Source organism: Lepus europaeus, chromosome 21 (assembly GCF_033115175.1).
Source record: "Lepus europaeus isolate LE1 chromosome 21, mLepTim1.pri, whole genome shotgun sequence".
In the NCBI taxonomy this organism is placed as follows: domain Eukaryota; kingdom Metazoa; phylum Chordata; class Mammalia; order Lagomorpha; family Leporidae; genus Lepus; species Lepus europaeus.
Genome location: NC_084847.1, coordinates 19,778,056 through 19,798,418, shown reverse-complemented (window position 1 = coordinate 19,798,418; position 20,363 = coordinate 19,778,056). Strand labels below are relative to the sequence as shown.

The 20,363-nt window shown below is 49.9% G+C and overlaps 1 protein-coding gene across 6 annotated transcripts in view; it reads left to right on the top strand.

The window, feature by feature from the left end:
* The window catches only part of ARHGAP17 (Rho GTPase activating protein 17), a 96,775-nt gene that overhangs the window by 35,965 nt on the left and 40,447 nt on the right, over positions 1 to 20,363 (top strand). For all 6 annotated transcript variants that reach the window (XR_009864745.1, XR_009864744.1, XM_062180676.1 and 3 more), the window contains exons 2-6: positions 5,780 to 5,819; positions 10,436 to 10,540; positions 16,010 to 16,083; positions 17,587 to 17,698; positions 17,932 to 18,008. Coding sequence is in view for 4 of the 6 variants with exons in the window: in XM_062180676.1 (XP_062036660.1) it covers positions 5,780 to 5,819; positions 10,436 to 10,540; positions 16,010 to 16,083; positions 17,587 to 17,698; positions 17,932 to 18,008 (408 nt within the window). In the remaining 2 variants the exon portion in view is untranslated. The remainder of the gene's footprint in view (positions 1 to 5,779; positions 5,820 to 10,435; positions 10,541 to 16,009; positions 16,084 to 17,586; positions 17,699 to 17,931; positions 18,009 to 20,363) is intronic.

Here is a 20,363-nt window from a genome sequence, read left to right as displayed (position 1 = left end):
TGACAGGTAGAGTTTTAGACAATGAGAGAGAGAGAGAGACAGAGAGAAAGGTCTTCCCTCTGTTGGTTCACTCCCCAAATGGCCGCCATGGCCGGAACTACGCTGATCCGAAGCCAGGAGCCAGGTGCCCCCTCCTGGTCTCCCACACGGGCACAGGGGCCCAAGCACCTGGGCCATCCTCCACTGCCCTCCTGGGCCACAGCAGAGAGCTGGACTGGAAGAGGAGCAACCGGGATCAGAACCCGGCACCCATATGGGATGCCGGCGCTGCAGACGGAGGATTAACCAAGTGAGTCACAGTGCCGGCCACTCCTCTTTTAACATAAAGTTTAAGAACTGTGAATGTGAATGGTTTTACCTTTTTTTTTTTTTGGCCATTTTTAAAGACTTTAACTTTGAGACACTGTCACACATTTCAGTTGTGGTCTTTGTGGATTTTACTACAGAAGGCAATTCTGTACACCTGATGGCTGCCTTTCTACCTAGTTGTATTCAGTTTTTCCCCTTGTAGCTGTTTTCTTTACCTCTTCCCCCCGTGGTTGAGACTGCCATCCCTTGGTCCGTTGGCACCTCTCTCATGGCAGGAAGGCTATGGGCAGGAGCACACGGATTTGGTCTCTGACCCCATGGGACTCGGGGTCTAGTAGGTCATTGACACTTGGTGCTTGGAGACCACAGCCTGCACTGAGCATTTCTGCCCCTAGCTCTCGCCATGCACAGTTTATGAAGGTGTAGATGCCCCAGGGGGCACAGTTGGGATCCTGGGAAGCAGCCTGGAGGCTCAGAGTCGTGGGATTGGGCACTGGAGTGTAGTGACAGTGAAGACTGTAACTGTGCCGCAAGTCAGCCCCTGAGTGGAGATGGAAGTTGTCAGGCCAATTGGAAATTTTCCTTTGACCCTGTCTGCTGGTCTTGAGCATTTTTGCTTTTTTTCTTTGGTACCATGAACTCCTTCTGATTGGGAACATTTCTGTTTTTTCCTTGCCTGGTAAGTGGGCTGAGTGAAACTTCCTGTTGGCCACCACTGAAGCATTGGCCGTGACCACACCTTGTGTGGGGGAAAGGTGAACAGCACACGAAGGCCTGCACAGCTCTGCTGCTTTGCGGCCCCGGGCATCATAAGGAGAAATGTGCTTTACTAAAACGTAAATTGAAAATCCGGCCGATCTCTCCCTGTCTGAATGGCCAGTGAGCTTGCAGAGGGGCTTGCCCAGGGAACAACAACCCGCAGGGTGACACGGCGAGTGGGAAGTTCCTTCCTGATTCGTATTGTTTTTGCAGTCATGGACAGGAAGCGTTCAAGTGTGTTTTCAAGCACAGAACCTCGAACACAAAGAAGGTTCTGACAAAGCAGAAAAGACCCATAGGCCAAACGTTTTGGTTTGTGCAGCAAAATGTCTGACTTAACCCAATCGGACTTAGCAAGCGTTGTTTTTATTATTGGATCACTTTGTCTACTGTTTTAATTTCTTGTCTATCAGTGTCTTGATAAATTCAGTCTGTCCCCTGCCTGCTCCTTTTGCTTTAATAAACTCAAAACAAAAAACAAAACCCCACCGTGAGAAAAAATAACAGATCTTGGTAAAAACCAGCAAATTTCTATGGCTAAGGTATCTGGCTAGTGAGTGGGTGCCTCAGCCAGTTTTCTGAATAGATTCCCTTCGATAAAAATTCCCCGTCTCTGACAAATATGAACACTCCCAGACAGTCCAGGATGGATAGGGCTAAGTTGGGCATCCACTGTGATGCGGGAAATCAGATCATTTGGATCACAAATTGGGGGAGGTAGGGACAGTGATGGGTCCATAAACTTAAGGTGCAGTTAACACAGGGCCAGCAGAGGAAGCTTTGTGTGAGGGAGCCACCCCAGTTTGTACATTATAGTCTGCAATGTTGATTTGCCATTTGAGGGTCATCTTTCCTGATTATAGGTCATTTTTAATAATTTCAGTGAACCTTTTTTTTTTGACAGGCGGAGTTAGACAGGGAGACAGAGACAGAGAGAGGTCTTCCTTCCGTTGGTTCACCCCCCAAGTGGCCGCTACGGCTGGCGCGTTGCGCCGATCCGAAGCCAGGAGCTAGGTGCTTCTTCCTGGTCTCCCATGTGGGTGCAGGGCCCAAGCACTTGGGCCATCCTCCACTGCCTTCCCGGGCCACAGCAGAGAGCTGGCCTGGAAGAGGAGCAACCGGGACAGAATCCGGCGCCCCAACCGGGACGTGAACCCGGGGTGCCGGCGCTGCAGATGGAGGATTAGCCTAGTGAGCCGCGGTGCCGGCCAATTTCAGTGAACCTTAAAATCTAAGACACAATGAATCTTTTCTTAAAATTAATCTTATTAGTATACTATGCAGAATATCCACAAAGACAGGCAACATAAGGCAAACTCACATTTCAACAGTGTGCTAGCATTTTCATACAAGTATGCTCGGTATATTTCTCAGCTTCCAGAGTCCTTTTCAGGTAAATGACCTCTAAACTTAAAACATAGCATCCAGTTACTTTGGGACAAGGACAATAAACATGCTGACTTACTTTTATTTGGATGGCACTCTGAGGTCTGTGTCCTATTATTCTTTTGTAGAGATTGACAGTTGGACTCATTGCTTTAAGTTGGAGGTACTTCATCTCTAACCATACCAAGAATGTGACTTAAAAATATAGCATACTGTCTTTTTTAAATTAATTTATTTATTTGAAAGGCAGAGTTACAGAGAGATAGAGGCAGAGGGAGAGGGAGAGGGAGAGGGAGAGGTCTTCCATCTGCTGGTTTACTCCCCAGATAGCTGCAATGGCTGGAGCTGTGCCAATCAGGAGCCAGGCGCTTCCTCTAGGTCGCCCACACAGGTGCAGGGCCCCAAGGACTTGGGTCATCTTCCTCTGCTTTCCCAGGTCATTATCAGAGAGCTGGATCGAAAGTGGAGCAGCCAGGACACAAACTGGCACCCATATGGGATGCTGGCGCTGCAGGCGACAGCTTTATCTGCTACGCCACAGTGCCGACCCCTCACATACTATCTTACGTTTGGAACCATGTATGCATGTAGTTTAAAAATTAAGAATCATAGTAAATAGCTTATCACAAAACACAATAAATTCTTTTTTAAAATAGATTTATTTATTTATTTATTTGAAAGTCAGAGTTACACAGAGAGAGAAGGAGAGGCAGAGAGAGAGAGAGAGAGAGAGAGAGAGAGAGGTCTTCCATCCGCTGGTTCACTCCCCAATTAGCTGCAATGGCTGGAGCTGCACCAGTCTGAAGCCAGGAGCCAGGAGCTTCCTCCAGGTCTCCCATGTGAGTGCAGGGGCCCAACTACTTGTGCCATCCTCCACCGCTTTCCCAGGCCACAGCAGAGAGCTGGATCGGAAGTAGAGCAGCTGGGTTACGAACAGAGATACTGGTGCTACAGATGGTGGCTTTACCCATTGTGCCACAGCGCCAGCCCCTACTTTGCCTTATTTTCTTTGTGACTATTGCAGCACTGTGCCCATAAATGTTTTAAAGTAGGCTGTCAAAAAAACAAAAACCTAATTTGATGTATTTGTTGTTGTTTGTGTATTTGATTTTGATTTTTTAAGTTACTAGTGTGAGTTGCCTGAACAAGGAGCTGTGGAAAGATGTACATGACACAGTTCTCCTGAGCCCGCTCTAGTATACTACTGGGTTGTCACTAATTCTCCCATACTTGCTAACAGTCCACATTGGAATTCTAAAATGAGTTTTCTCCTATTATTTTTTTTTAAGAGTAACTTGTTTTGTAAGAGGATATGCAAGGTACTTCAAAAAGAGGTGGACATTGTGGCATAGTGGGTTAGGCTGCGGCCTGGAACATCCACATCCCGTCAGAGTGCCTCTGGATTGAGTCCTGTCTTTGCTTCTGATCCAGCTTCCTGCCAGTCACACCCTGGGAGGCAGGGCACTGGCCAGATCTGGGGACCTGGCCAGAGCACAAAAGGTGAAAGTTACAGAGCCCAGGAGGGGTATTTGCTAGGCGGAGGTGAATGTGCTGGTGAGTGGCAGGGAAGGCTCTGATGGGGAAGCTGTGGTGGTCTCCTGTTAGCCATGTTCCTGCATATGACCACTTCCCTAGCTGGTGTGACTACCCATGTCTGACGCTTTAGCTCTGCCTATGCCATGTGTGTCCAGCAAGGGCTCGCATGGCGTATTTCAGCTTGCTGCTGGAGACACTCGGGTGTGGAGCTGAAGAGTCGGCTGCCTCTGGGGGCCGGAGCCTTGGCTTTGTCTCTAGGCTCTGATCCTTTGGCCCTTGGAGGTATTTGCGTCAGGTCAGAGTTCTGGTTTCCTGCAACAGCTGGTTAAAGAGCTGCTCCTATATGCACCTCCAGGTTAACAGGGACGCTGCTGTGGTGGTTGGTATTGGGATCCTCTCTGGCCGTGTCCAACTGGAGTAACATGCTGCTGCCCTGAGTGTAGGCTGGGATGGGGGAGGGGTCCGTGGTACTTCTTGCCCTCACCCACAGCTGGTACTGCTCTAGCTACGCAGTGTTTTGAGGTCATTCCAGGGGTCCCATTCACTTTCTGGCTGAATATTTTTTCCTTCTCTTGCATTAGTTCATAGCCAAGATCACACAGTCTTTCTCACCCCTACTCCTCCTCATTTGTTCTGAATTCCCCAAATGCTCACAACAGCCAGGGCTAGACAAGGCCAAAGTCAGGAGTCCAGAACTCAGTCCAGGTCTCCCCCATCTGAGGCAGGGACTCAAGTGCTTGAACCATCACCTACCTGCCTTGCAGGGTGTGCAGGGGCAGGAAGCTACAATCAGGGGCATGCAAAACCCAGACTCTCCAGTAAGGAATGCTGGCGTCCCGAGCAATGTCTTACGGCCGTGCCAAACCAAATCCCTGCCCTATAATATGTCTTATAAAAAGGCTTTATGTTTTTAGGTTTACTTTGGCCTCTTCCTAGACCTATCACTGTTTAGGGCAGATACAGACTTCCTTTCTCTTAAAAATTTCCTCGTTCATTTCAGTGTAAATTTGGTAGGGATATCAAATGATTTGAGTCCAATCACTCTTTGAACCAAATGTCCAAAAATGCACTGAAATTGTGGGAGCTCCAGGTATTCACCGTGATGCAGCCCTTTTGAACTGGAGAGAAAAGGCAAAGTTATTATGGTCTGGCAGCTGAGACTGCATCAGCTTAGAATGCCCCTCTTCTGAGGGCTGGCCACCGCCTCCATTTCCTGGAAAGGTAGATGATGTTAAGAGTTGTGTAGCATAGCAGAGGGACAGTTATGGAAACCCACTGTTTCTTCAGAAGTGCAGGTGGGGAGAAGTCAGAACGAGGGCATACTCTACTGTCACTGTGTTTGAGGGCCTAGACTTGCGTCTTTGCCTTGTTTCTAGGCTTGCGCCTAACTTGTTTCAGTAAGGCTATGAAACGTGGAAATGATCATTCTAAGAACTGAAGTGGAAGCTTCTGTAGCGTGGTCTTTTCCCAAAGCTTGGTCTGTAGGCTCCTGCAGTGGGCTTCGGAGCAGGGAGGGCCTTGTTAACAATGCGCTCTCACTCCAGACCCACTGAGGTAGGCTGGTCTCACAGCAGCCATTCGGGGTCACCTTTGTGGCTGTTATGCTCTGTAAACTTCTGTTTCTTTGGTTTTTCTGAGTTGTCCTCTGATCTGAAAGTCGGCGAAGTATTTCCCCTTATCACTTATTTCCGATTGTTCTGCTTTAAACTCCAGACTAGTAATTGTGACACTTCATGAGCTGCTTTTCATTTCTGGATTTCTAACTCGGAACTTTCAATTTTTCCCACAGAGCCGAGAAAACAGAAGTCCTCAGTGAAGATCTATTACAGGTAACAAAATAGAGTCTTAAAAATGCTGTTTAAGGACATGGGAAAAAAATCCATAAGTGAGGCTGGAAGCTTGTATGGTTCTGTGTGTGTGTGTGTGGGGGGGGGGGTTTTGTTTTGTTTTTGTTTTGTTTTGTTTTATGTGAAATGGTATCAAATTAGCCTGGTCTTGAGTAGGAAAGAAACGCAGTTGACTGCTTGGTGATAAAAGGGGATCTGAAACTTTGGTGTTCTGTGATGAGGGTCACATGGGGCTAGGCCTACTCTCAGGTTCCAGGTGTTGGGGTGGGGCTGAGGGAGGGCCTGGCCAGGGCACGGGCACTGTGCCCTGATCTCAGGTCCTGGGTAGATGAGACTCCAGTCTCCAGATGAGACTCCAGACTCCAGTCTGTGATGGCTCCCTTGATGAGACAGGCCCTCCCAGTGGGAGCAGGGGCTCGCTGGCTCCAGCCTACAGCTCTCAGGTCTTGCTCCCTCTCATGCTATTACATTCCAGCTCCAGACTGGGTTGGGGCCTGAAGGGCGTAGGTTCCCAGGGACAGCAGCCACTTCTCCCAGCACCACACTGAGGCCTGAGGGTGCTCTCAGCCTAGACTTTCCTTCCTCCCTGAAGACAGAGGGAACCTGGCCTGGGCCACTCCACTCTGTCCACAAGGTTTCCTAATGGTTGGCCTGGGGATTTCTCCCAGACGCCTGTGGTTCTTTTATCCACATCCCTTCACCCAACCCCAGAATACTCATGAAGGACAAACTTCTGCGTAGAAGTTTCCATGAAGCCTGCTCACCTGTCTGCTTGCCTTTCATTTCCACAACCCATCAACCCATAGCAATCATCTCAGGTGAGTCCCTGGAGAGTTTCTTCCTGTGTAGAAAGATGCTGCCCCACTTCTAAGTTATCACAGCCACCAAGGCATCCTTCTAAGTTATCACAGCCACCAACAGGTAGAATGTTATCAGAGTACTTCTTGGGGTTTTCTGTTTGTTTGTTTAAGGTCTTCCCTCCCCCCCTTAGGAAAGTTTTTAAATTGAGGAATAGAAGGTTTTTGAAAAAGATTTATTTAGAGGCCAGCAACTGTGTGGTGCAGTGGGTTGCACCGCCATCTGCAGCACCGGCATCCTATATGACCACCGGTTCAAGTCCAGGCTCTCTGCTACCTATCCAGCTCCCTGTTAATTCACCTGGGAAGGCAGCAGAGGATGGCCCAAGTGCTTGGGCCCCTGCACACACTAGGGAAGTCCAGAAGAAGCTCCTGGTTCCTGGCTTTGGCCTGGTCCAGCTCCAGCCATTGTAAGCATTTGGCGAGGGAACCAATGGATGGAAGATCGATCTCTCTCTCTCTCTCTCTCTCTCTCTCTCACTCTCTCTCTCTCTGTAACTCTGCCTTTCAAATAAACCTTTAAATAAAAGCATGTTTATTTAAAATTATTTATTTGAAAGAGCGATATATGGAGAGAGGGAGAGAGATCTTTGATTCGCGTATTCAGCCCCCCAGTACCTTCAACAGGCAGGATTGGCCAGGCTGAAGCAGGAGCCAGGAACTCTATCTGGGTCTCCCATGTAGGTGGCAGGGGCCCTAGTGCTTGAGCCATCACGCACTACCTCCCAGTGTGTGTGCATCAGCAGGAAGCTAGATTGGAAGCAGAGCTGAGATTCCAACTCAGGCATTCCAGTATTGGATGCAAGCATCCCAAGTGGCAGCTAAACTGTTGTGCCACAAAGCCTGCCCCAAGAGTTCTTTAAAAAAAAATCATATTCTTAACATCCCTAGTAGTTTCTATAGTATATTTTAAACTCATTTTCAGACTTTGAGAATTACTCTTTGGTTCAGTTAAGCATTAACCAAACTGGATTTTCATGTCGGCATTTTCCCTCCCACGTCCCACCTCGGGTGTACACATTATCTGCTAATCCTTGAAGCCCTGAGGGAAGGCCAGTGGACCCTGCAGGCACCTGCAGGAAGACAGAGTCTGGTGGCAGCTGTCCCTTTGTCCGAGGGGTTTGCGAGTGACCAGGAACCCCCGGTCTGCCCTCGCTGCAGTGTTTTCCCACTCTGGTTTTGGGAGTTCTCCACTGGAAAGGAGATTACTGGTCACAAGGTCAGACACTGGTGCCGGCCACCTGAATCCCGGGGCTAGGTGGGCCCCAGGCTCTTTGTGGCCTCAGGGATTTGCTGAGTCTGGCTGTGGTTATCAGGGCTCTCTGGAGAGTACGTGCAGGTACACAAAGGGGCGTGGATTAGGGGAGTCAGCTCACGCAACTCCAGCAGTTAAGTCCCATGACAGGGTGCGAGCGGCTGGAGACCCTGGGGTGCCCATCGTGTGACACAGACTGAGTCCAGGTCTGCCGCCCTCAGACTCGGGGGAGCCGAGGGTCTAACCTGGAGCCCGAGGCGGTGGTTTGTCAGTTACGGAGCTCAGAGGCAGCCGCTGATATCTAGGCAGGAGTCCAGTCTGCCCCGGTGTGAGGGCAAAAGATCAATTCACCTCCTTTTCAGGGCTCTGCAGACCCTCAGCCCACGTTGTGGCTGGGTCTTCACATCAGACCAGCGCACTGATCTCGCCTGGAAGCACCCTCACACACATGTCCACCGCCATGCTGTCCCAGGGTGTTAGGTGTTCCCTGACCCACTTAAGTTAGTACCGCAAAGTTCACTCTCTCACTCGCGCTCCCTGTGCCTCTAGGAGGACCAGGGCAGTCTCCACCCCATGGGGTTGTCAGGGGAGTCAGTGAGTTGAGCTTGGCAAACGCTGGCCACAGAGCCTCACACGTGGGAGGGGCCGGCTACGAGTGATTTGTTATTATTGCCACTGCTCCAAGCCGCTGAGATGATAAGTTCCTGGGATATGTCTCCTGTGAGATGCACCTTGATTTGCTCTGAGTGCTCTTACCTCTTTCCTTGGGTCTCTGTTGGAGCCGCTGCCTTTTATTTTGGTTGTGCTGAGTTTCCCCGGGGAGGCTGAGAATCCCAGGCGGAGATCCAGGATGTGTTTACTGTTGTTTTGCCGACGCCTCGCACGGGGACTCAGCAGACATGTGTCCTGTTTGTTCAGAACAGTAAAAGAACATCTTCTGTTCCTGTGACAGCATGCCCGGCCCTCAGCATCAGGCAGTGAACAGAACAGGATGGGGCTCCTGTCCTTGTGCGCGTCTCCTAGTGAAAACGGGAATCAAAATCAAATCAAGGAGCCGCGTTTGCTTTTTGTTTTGTTCCCGTGACAAATGAAGGATGTGCCTTTAGTTTCCTGGTGCTTTTGGGTTTTTTATTTATTATTTTATTTGAAAGAGAGGAGAGAGAGAGAGAAAGAGATCTGTCTATCTGACTATCTATCTTCCCTCCACAAGCTCACTCCACACATGCCTGCAACAGTTAGGGCTGGGCCAGACTGAATCCAGGGGCCAGGAACTCTATCTGGGTCTCCCACGTAGGTGGCAGGGGCCCAAGGACTGGAGCCATCACCTGCTGCCTTCCAGGGAGCACAGCAGCAGGAAGCTGGATCACACAGGGGAGCCAAGACTCAACCCCGTCCACTCTGACGCAGGCTGCGGACGTCCCAGGCAGCGTCTGAACTGTCCGCCAAATGCCTTCCGCTTTTAGCGTTTTAAAATGTGGTCTTTGTAAGATTTCGTGTGGCATCTGCTCCTGAATGCAACCCTGCTGCCAGAGCAGAGTCCTGGTGACGGGGCCGTGGGTCTGCAGAAAAGCTGCCTGTGCCATGAGGACCTCAGCAAGAGCACGGACTGTCTCCTTGGATAAAATGTTTTTGGGGTCAAAATGAATTCTGCTCTGAATTTGTTGATTTTTCTTTAAAATAGAAAGCGTCCCCACGGGCCTGCTCTCATTTGCCATGAGTCATCAGAATGCGCATGTTTGGCATTCCTGCCTGTTAAAGCAGCTCTCTTCGCCATAAACAGCCATATCCCAGCAGTCGTGTTTTGGGAAGCCTCTCGTGATGTGTGGGTCCCCTAGGCCAGTATTTCCTCCTGCTTGACTCTCTTAGTCTGCTTTAGAAATTTTACTTAGAAAAAAACACGAAACAAAATAAGAGATATTTTGAGAATAAGAAATGATTTTGAGAACTTGAAATCTCAAGTCCAAATGTTAGAACATTAACTTTGATCTTCTGTCTGATGTGCCGTGTGTAGAATGCTCCATCGCCGTGCGCTGGAGAGATTTCCAGGTATCCCTGTGGCTTTTCCCTCTTGGCAGTGAGCCTAGACCTGCACTGTACATTTGTAGCTCTGCTCCGTTGGACCTGGGCCCTGCTGGTGCTGTAGCTTGTGCACTGACAGCAAGTGGGAGGTCCGTGCTTCTGAACTGGGGGCCGTCTTCCCCTCCAGGGGACATTTCACGGTACCCAGGGACCTTTCTTGTCACAACTTGGGATTTGGGGGCCTGCTGATATCTATTGGGTAGAGGCCGGAGGTACAAAATATACCACACTGGCGGAGAACGACTCTCACAACACAAGGTACCCCAGCCCAAAATGTCAGCGGTGAGAACCTTGATGTCTTATACCCAAAGCAAAGAGCTGGACTGCAGGGTGCTCTCCCTACCTCCATGCCAGCACCACTCTGCTCTCAGGCTGTAAAGATGATGGCTTTGTCTCTGCCTCGCCAGATCGAGCGGCGCCTGGACACAGTGCGGTCAATGTGCCACCATTCCCATAAGCGCCTGATGGCGTGCTTCCAGGGCCAGCATGGCACCGACGTCGAGAGGAGACATGTGAGTATCAGATGTGACTGGGGTCACCCGTTCTCTGTGACATGATTGGCTAGTGTCTCCCAAGTGGCATGAGCAGATCGGTCTCTTCTGTCACCATCCATACCTGTGACACCTCCTGCAAGCCCCACTCACGCTGAATCTTCATTGATAAGAGAGAGGGTGTGTTGGTTAGGAATCCTTTTATGACAAGAAGCTGACAGCCTATCTTAAACTGGCGTGGAAAGTAGAAGTAATTTATTGGCCTGCTGACTGGGAGCTCCTGAGGCTGGGAGGGGCTCGAGGTGGTCTTTGGTCTAGCATTTCAGAGGCAACCAAAGCCCACATTCCACATCCCTGAGCATCTCTGAGCATCCCCATTCACCCTCGTCGCCTGGAAGGCAGGGTGAAGCTGGGCAGGGAGATGAGATGCTCTGTGTGGCTCAGGCGGATTGGCCCCAGCACTGGAGCCTGGGCTGTGAGCCTGCCTCCAACTCACAGGTTTGGTAGATCTTTAAGAATAATCAGGATATTGTTGTGGACAGGCGGAAGGAGAGGCAGCAGGAGAGGCATCCAGTGTCCACTCCAGGGCACATTTGTTCAGAGCATTCAGGTGCCCCTGGGCTGCCAATAGAGCACGGCAGCTCTCGTTGGTTATGCAGTTCTGACCTTGCTTCTCCAGGTTCCTAGCTTATGAGCACAGGCTAATAACCCTGAGAGCCCACGCCCCATGAAGGTGACACTTCTGTGGCACACAGGGAAGCTAGGATTTGCGGTATGGCTTTGTTGTCATAGGTCTCAAAAGGAAAAGCCAGTATGCAGATGATCTGTATCGCCCTTTTGTTTTTCCTGGACATTTCTGCGGCAACAGGGTTTGACAGCAGGGTTTTTCCTCCTTGCACAAGAGTCCTGCTGGAAGTTTGCATCCGCCTACGAATCCAGGAATGCTCCCTGCAGGCTCCCAGCCCTCAGAACCAGACCCATCCCCTGGCTCTGCCCTGCTGCTCCCTCTTGCTGTGGTGTCTCTGCTGTCTGCCCTTTAATCTGTCTCCCAGTGTTCCTCCTCTTCTTATTCTCGAGAGTGCTGTGCTCTGAGCCACTCCTGTGTTCTCGCGGCATCTAATTAACCTGTGCCATTGACTTCTAGATCACTTTCAGCCAAGCCAGAATCTTCCTGCCCTGGATGTCAGTTTGAACACGCGTAACCAGTTCTTCCTTCTGTGTTGACTCTCTGGAATTCCACCTCTCCTGTGATGCAAGCTAGAAACCGTGGGGTGGTTTTATACTCCCGTTTATTTTCTCCTCCGCCCTCTTCTAGCTGTCTGATGAGAGCATGTGAATACCTTTTAAATGCCTCACCCTACTGTGTCTCCACCACCTTCATTCACTTCAATGCAAGACCTGGTTTCCTCTTACTGGGCTGTCGTGGTCACCTCCTGGCTACCTTCCCTGCCTCTTACTTTCCCTCCTTTCCGGTCTGTCTTCAGCCTGATAGCCCAAATCAGTTTTCTAAAATACAAATCAGTCTGGGTCTCCTCCTGCCTAACAAATTAAACTTATCTTAGTGGTTCTCAACAGGTACCAGGATTACCCTCCAGAAATGTTCAGAAGAGTGTAGGGAATATTTGGGTCACCATAAGGACTGAGGGAGACTCCTGGCATTTGGAGGGTGAGAACCCAGATGGTAAACATTCTGTAGTGCTTGGGGGACCAGTTCCACCCTTTGAAGTGCCGCATGCTAGGGCCACCTCTTAAGAGACGCTGCCTGTTTCCCATTGCCGGAAGACAGTCCAGGATCTGTAGCAGGACATAGCTCTTTGTAATCTGATCCCGTTTTGCCTTATCAGCCTCGTGGTCTCCTATTTCCTCTCATTCATTCCATCTCCTCATTCATTCCATCCGCGGGGTACCCACCAGTCCCCAGCTATGTCCCTGTTCTTCTCACAGTTATGTCCTGTTGGTTTCTGTTGTCTGCTCTGAGACACGACCTAATGTCACATACGTTCTTTGAGAACAAATAGTTATCAGAAACCTACTGGGTAAAAATGCTAGAGATACAAAATAAGTAAAATGTTAAGTGTTCTTGGCCTGTTTGGGGAGGATACATACACATGGCTAGATTTTTTTTTTTTTTAATAGGAGTTCACTTTTTCTTAAATACATTTAAATTTATTTAAAAGGCAGAAAAACAAAAAGAACTCTTTCACCTGCTGTTTTACTCCCCGGATGCCTGCAACAGTCAGGGCTGGGCCAGGCCAGTGCTAGGAGTCCGGAACTGGATCTGGGTTCCTACATGGGGGCCAGCACCCACGCACTGCCTCCCGGGATGCTCATTAGCGTGAAGCTGGAATCAGGAGCAGAGCTGCGACTCAAAACCAGGTGTGCCAAGCAACGTCTTTTTTTTTTTTTTTCTTTAAAGATTTATTTATTGGAAAAGCAGAGTTACAGAGAGAGGAGGAGAGACAGAGAGGACTCTTCCATCTGCTGGTGCACTCCCGTAATGACAGCAGCAGCCAGGGCTGGGCCAGCCTGAAGGAACTGCATTCAGGTCTCCCATATGGCTGGGAGAGGCCCAAGTACCCAAGCAGCGCCTTAACTCCTATGCCAAATGCGTGGATAATTATAAAATAGCATTGTGCATAAAATATGCAGAGAGTGTTATGCATAGCAGACCAAGAATGGGCACTAAAGGTGGAGGAGGGTGGTCAGGGTGGTCAGGGAAGCCTTCCTGAAGGAGCTGGTGTCTGAGCTATGAAGGAAGGAAATCAGTGACAGGTGACGGGAATATTCCAGGCAACAGAGACAAAAGTAAAATAAAATAAAATAATGCATGGCCCATTTTTGAAGCCTAATGGCTTAGCTTCCTTTTTTTTTTTTTTTTCTTTCAACTTCAAATGAAAGTGCCGAAGACAGGGCTAGAGGGTGTCTACGCCTTGCCCCTGGCAAGAGGGAGCAGCTAGGTGACCATAAGGGTCACGTGCTATGGAGAGAGTCACAGCAGTCTAGGACTGTAGAAAACAGAGGAGGGGCCCCCAGCAGCTCCCATGCAGGGGAGAGGTGAGACCTGGGGAGAGGAGACATGGGGCTGGTGACGGCATCAGCCAGGCCTAAGAATCTAAGAGAATTCCTTTCTGTGTGTACAGCTCTCAGGCATTGACAGATTAATGCTGTAGAGCTTTAAGAATTCGTCCCTGAGGTAGAAAAGATGTCTTCTCTAGGAAACCCAAAGCCCCTACCTGTGGGGGAGGGGAGTTCAGGGTTGTGGACGACATCATCATTATTAAGATGCTTAGGTGTTCGAAATCTTTATTTATTTATTTATTTATTTGTTTGACAGAGTTATAGACAGAGAGAGAGAGAGACAGAGAGAAAGGTCTTCCTTCTGTTGGTTCACCCCCAAAATGGCCGCCACAGCTGGCACTGCGCCGATCCGAAGCCAGGAGCCAGGTGCCTCCTGTTGGTCTCCCATGAGGGTGCAGGGCCCAAGCACTTGGGCCATCCTCCACTGCACTCCCGGGCCACAGCAGAGAGCTGGACCGGAAGAGGAGCAACCGGGACTGGAACCCAGTACCCATATGGGATGCCGGCGCCAAAGGTGGAGGATTAACCAAGTGAGCCACGACGCCAGCCCCCCAAAATCTTTAAATAAAAGAAGCCGCGGCTCAGGTGTGAAGCAGGATTCCCTATTTGTACACATCAGAAGATAGGATTGGTGTGGCTGGGGTGAGGGCATGGAAGCTACAAGGCGATTTATGAGAATACCTCAAAAACTCATGTGAAAATGGAATTGAAGGTTGAGTGTTTCGGTGCAGGCAATTTTTGAAGTCCATTTACAGTGTTTTGTAATATACATTATCCACGAACTTTTTAGAGTACCTTTGTGGCCAGCGCCGTGGCTTAACAGGCTAATCCTCCGCCTTGCGGCACCAGCACACCGGGTTCTAGACCCGGTTGGGGCGCCGGATTCTATCCCGGTTGCCCCTCCCAGGCCAGCTCTCTGCTATGGCCCGGGAAGGCAGTGGAGGATGGCCCAGGTGCTTGGGCCCTGCACCGGCATGGGAGACCGGGAAAGGCACCTGGCTCCTGGCTTCGGATCAGCGTGATGTGCCGGCCGCAGCGGCCATTGGAGGGTGAACCAGCAGCAAAAGGGAAGACCTTTCTCTCTGTCTCTCTCTCTCACTATCCACTCTGCCTGTCAACATAAATAAATAAATAAATAAAATAAAATAAAATAAGGTACCTTTGTACAACTGAGATCTTAAATGATCCTTGTTAAAATAGATTCCTCTATTCCCCATAGACTCAAAGAGTTCCAGAATTGCAGAGAGTGTAGTTCTCTGGATTTTTTTTTTTTTTTTGATCTTATATTTCACTTCATTTAGAAAGGCAGCATAACTCACAGGTATGAAATATTCTGTTATCCTCATGTCTTCCTGTTCTAGAAGTTAGCGGTGGGGAATGGTCTCTTTAGGGAGCAGAGGTGGCCCCTTTTATTTATTTGAAAATAACTTGGGGGGAGGCGAGATGGGTAAGTATATTTGTTGTTTGCTATTTTCAAAGTCAATATACCGTTTTTGCCTAGGTTCTACATTTACATGGTCAAAATTCAGAATTGTTAAAAGAACATAAAGTGTGGTCTTGCCCTGCCCTGTTCCCCAGGCACCCAGCTCCCCATTGCAAAGCCCCCGGTATTAGCCGTTTCCTGCATAGCCTTCCAGAGGTACTGTATAACATAAGCTGGCACACGTGTAAGTGACCTGGATGGAGCCCTTTGGGGGCAGGAACGTCAGGGTCATCTGCCCCTTCCTGCTGGGAAGGCACAGTTTCACGGAGCGCTGCAGAATCAGAAGCCAACCCGCTTGCTATGTTCAGACATCCGCTGCCTATAACAAGTGGGCCTTGAGGTCCGACTCTCCTGCTCTCTACCAGGGTGCCTGGCTTCAGGTTCCTTGACTGTATGATAAGAATGTTGGATAGGGTGATTCTGTGGTCATTGCTGGCTGAAAAACAAACCCAAGATAAGAAGATAGTGGCTTTGAGCTTAATAACATTGCAATTTAAAAATAAATATTTAGCCAGACGTTTTAAAATATTCAACTAATGCTAAATTTTAAGATTATAGCCAAGTTAAGAGGCAGTTTAAGACTGACCATTGTCCCAAAAGGTTTTGAAATTGGACATTTTATTGCACTTATTTGTCATGAAAATCAGAGAGCCTGTGTCCTCAGGGCATGGAACATGCATGATACAGGTTGAGCATCTCTGATTTGAAAATCCAAAATGCTCCAGAGCTCTTTGAGTAAAGAAGTGACACTCAAACCGTTTTGGGTTTTGGAGCACCTCACAACTATTACCTTGAGACTGGATCCTGAACCCAAGCAGGCTGTCTCTTACCTTTGCAATTTCCCTGGAGGAAGAAATCGGTGAGCGTGATCTGAATGGGGGGGGGGGGGGTCAGGTAATGAGAAACACGTATTATCTTCTGCTTTCCAGAAAAAACTCCCTTTGACGGCTCTTGCTCAGAATATGCAAGAAGCATCAGCTCAGCTGGAAGACTCTCTCCTGGGGTAAGAGCCAGCTGCTTTGAGGCTGCTGAGCGCCCTGTGGGTCAGTGGGGGTGGGTGGGCCCTGAGCGGTGCACATGGCAGCCGCCTGTGGGACTGGATGGTCCAGGAGCATGGTGATGTGGCTCATCCGCCAGACTCCATAAGAAGAAGTAGAGCTAAGGCCACTGGCTTGCTAAGAATCTTCCTTTCAGAAGGAGCCAGGCTAGTACTGTAGAAAGGGCGGCTACCAGAAGTGACCGATGGGGTCAGTATCTATTCCTCTGACCTTGGATGTGGGCTGTCTGGCCCTTGTTCACCTGTTGATGCAGATCCGTGAACTCCGGCCAGTCCCTTTTACTTCCCGAGTCACCTTCTTTAACAAGGGTCACCAGAATGTCTGTGATGGTTGATAAAGAGCATATACGTTTTGGATTTCTTTTCTAATTAGGCGTGGATTATTTAAGTAATCTAATAACAAAGCCGTTTTCATCGTAAGAATCCAGTGAGGCTGGGGCCCTGCAGCCACTGCCTTCTCCTGCCGTACCACGGGCCCTGCTTCCACAGACGTGGCCTTTACGCTCCTGAGCCCGTTTCCCAGGGACTACAATCCTCTCCCTGTTCCCAGCCTTCCATTGTCTTCTCTGTGCTCCGTATTTGGGGGTACCGGCCCTGGGAGGAGAGTGGCCATGTCCACAGGCTGGATGTGTTTCTGTGTCTGTATCTCCTCCCACAAGGGTGCCCTCATAACAGCAAAGTGAGGCGGTGTGCTGGCCGTGTGCTAAGTTCTTTCTGAGTAATAGCTCATTTGAGGCCTCCGAGTAACCCAGGAGGTAGGTAATAATACCACTGTCATTTTACAGATGAGGAAATTGATGACCAGAGAGGGTAGGGAAATTGCCTCAGACCACACAGCTGAGAAACAGCAAAGCTGCCTTCAAACTTGGGAAACGGGGCGCCTCTGAGAATACACCCTGGACCAGTCCACCACACCCCCACACACCACTTCCCTAGTGTCAGAGGAAGAGGAGAGACGGAGTGAGACAGCGGCCTTGTATCATTTGCAGATGTACTTGGTGTGACATCAGCTGCATGTTCACAGGAGAACGACATGGAAACGACTCGTGTGACACGCCCCTTGACGTCAGCCCCTCATCTGGGCAGTAGAAAACCACATTCGCTTTAGGCACGCAGCGTGATGTGGTGTGAAAGATTTGGGGTATTTTGAGAAACACTTTTGGTTTCCACCTGACTTGAGAACCCAGTTCTTGAGTTAAGTTGTGACGTCATAGTCCACACACGTCCCCAGCCTGCGCACACGTGCCAAACACATGACCAAGACATTCCCATTTTACAGCACAAATCGGAGGACTCGGGTTTCAGGCGCTGCCCTGCACCCGTCCTGTTTTGAAGGCTTTATCGGGTGGTGCTCCAGTGCGTTCCCCGCATGTAGCGAGCACAGCAGCGTCCACAGGATAACCCCTGACTGGATGCGCACCTGCTTCTTGTTGGGTCTTGTTCTTAAAGGAAGATGCTGGAGACGTGTGGGGATGCTGCGAATCAGCTGGCCCTGGAGCTCTCTCAGCACGAAGTCTTTGTGGAGAAAGAGATCGTGGACCCGCTCTATGGCATAGCAGAGGTGGGTGCTCGTGCCCTGTGCCACAGAGGAGCCGAGATCGGTCCAGACTGGGTGGTGAATGGGTCACTCGTGTCCGAGATTTAACGGGAATCAGTGGTTGAGCATACACATCTCTGGACAGTAAGGGCAGTCGATGGGGGTTGTAAAATCCTTTGCAGAAGAGAACATTTGTAAGTACAGCGTGAAGCCAGACAGCCCCGAGCACATCCCATTTGGCATGTCTCTCCCTCCAGGTGGAGATTCCCAACATCCAGAAGCAGAGGAAACAGCTCGCCAAGTTGGTGCTAGACTGGGATTCGGTCAGAGCCAGGTAAGGTCAAGCTGTAGAAATAGCCCGTCATGCAGCAGCGTCGCGTCATATCCCCCGCAGCCGTCACCGTCTCCACCACGGCCGCCGAGAGAACGACCTCACATAGAAGGACGAAGTCCCAAACCCCGCGCTCGGCCTGCCCTGGGTCACGGCCTGCGTGCACCTCCTTTAGGCTGCTTTTCCCCAAATGTTGTTAGAACATCCTGTTCTTAGTGAGCCAGCAGTGAAAGGAAACAGGAAAAAAACTAAGGAAAACTAATGAGCGTGTTAAACAGGGGACAGGATGGTGGCACACAGTGCCAAGAGCCTGGCCCTGGGGACAGCGGAATGCTGGAGGAAGCAGATCTGCGGCCCTAACAGCTCTGGAGGGTCCTGCGGTGTCACAAGCCCCGTGTACTTAGAATTACGCTTCACAATCAGGAGACGTGCACGCGCCAGGGGAGTGAACCACGTGGCCCAGCCCAGAGGGTGGCTGACTTGTGGATCTGTCAGCGAGGAGGCCACTGAGATCCCTGGCGGGCTGCCAGCTGTGCTCTGGCCTCGGAGTTTTTTTAATCATTGGTGGACATGGCTTTCTGCTCAGGGGGGTGAGAATTGGAAGTAGGGGTGCAACCACCATGGCCCGCTCATTGCTCATCCTCCGTCCCGGGGCTGGCAGACGTCATGCAGAGGTCCCGATAGTCTGTGCTAGAGGCTCTGCAGCCTGGATTAACTCTGCTGCTGCAGAAATGAATGAGTGTGGCTGTGGCCCAATCAAACCTGATGTGCAAAAAACAGGCAGCTTCGCTGACCCCGCCTCTGGCAGGTCCCTTGACTTATATTGCAGTTCTAGGAAGCTGAGGTGATTGGGGAACGTGGTGACAGAGCGGTCATTGCTGGAGCCATTCTGTGTCAGGGACTTTGATCACAGGTTTAGGAAATGCCTGTAACAATGCTGCATTTCCTTGTTTCTAAGATGCCAGTGGATTATTAGCTGCATCATGATCTAATATCAGCTTGCTCGGGGGGAGGGGAATACCCGTCCATTAATTGTACACATCAAAGGCAGGGATTTGGGTCAGTGGTTAAGTGGCTGCTTGGGACACCTGCATTCCATATCAGAATGCCTAGTTTTAATATTAATATTAATATAATTAATATAATATAATATAATATAATTATTATAATTATATATATATATATAATTTACTTATTTATTTGAAAGTCAGAGTTACACACAGAGAGAGGAGAGGCAGGGAGAGGGAGAGGTCTTCCATCCCCTGGTTCACTCCCCAGATGGCCACAACGGATGGAGCTGCGCCAGTCTGAAGCCAAGAGCCAGGAGCTTTTTCAGGGACTCCCATGTGGGTGCAGGGGCCCAAGAATTTGGGCCACCTTCTACTGCTTTCCCAGGCCATAGCAGAGAGCCGGATCAGAAGTGGATCAGCCCGGACTCGAACCAGCGCCCATATGGGATACTGGCGCTTCAGTCCAGGGTGTTAACCTGATGTGCCACAACACTGGGCCCGCTGCGTCTCTTCTGATCCACCTTCCTGCTGGTGCGTACCCTGGGAGGCAGCAGATGATGGCTGAAGCGCTTGAACCCCTGAAACGGGTTATGGGAGACCCAGATGGGGTTCTGGGCTCCTGGCTTCAGCCTGGCCCAGCCCCAAATGATGCAGGTGTTTGGGGAGTTAGCCAGTAGATGGGAGATAGCTCCCTCTGTCTCTCTCTGTTGCTCTGCCTTTCAAATAGATAAAAATAAATATTTCAAAAAAAAAAAAAAAATCCTGTGTGACAGAACCAGATTAGGGACTGTAGGCCACCCAGAAGTGCATTTTTACTCAAGATAAGGAAGAATGTCTTAAAGGTTAATTCAACAGGGCTGTGTGCGTGCTCCGTCAGTGGGGTTGGTTGAACAGCATTGCAGATGTTATCTGCCAGGAACTGCGTATCTGGAGTCCATGCCTCCCATAGGTCTCAGCACTGCTTACTGATCTTGTACTCGTGGTCTTGTTCACTTCATCAAAATAGGTATCAGAGAACCTGAAATACTTGAATACTTGTTTTTTTTTTTTTACAAAAAAAATTTATGTATTTATTTTGAAATTCAAAGTTACAGAGAGAGGGGGAGAGACAGTGAGAAGAGATCTTCCGTCTGCTGGTTCACTCCCTGGACGATGGCAGTGGCCAGCGCCCGGCCAGAGCCAGGAGCCAGGAGCTCTGTCTGGGTCTCCCACATGGGTGCAGGGGCCCAAGCACTTGGACCATTTTTTGCTACTTTTTCCAGGCCATTAGCAGGGAGCTGGGTTGGAAATGGAGCATCCAAAACACAAACCAATGTCCATATGGGGTGCCGGCATCACAGGGCATGGC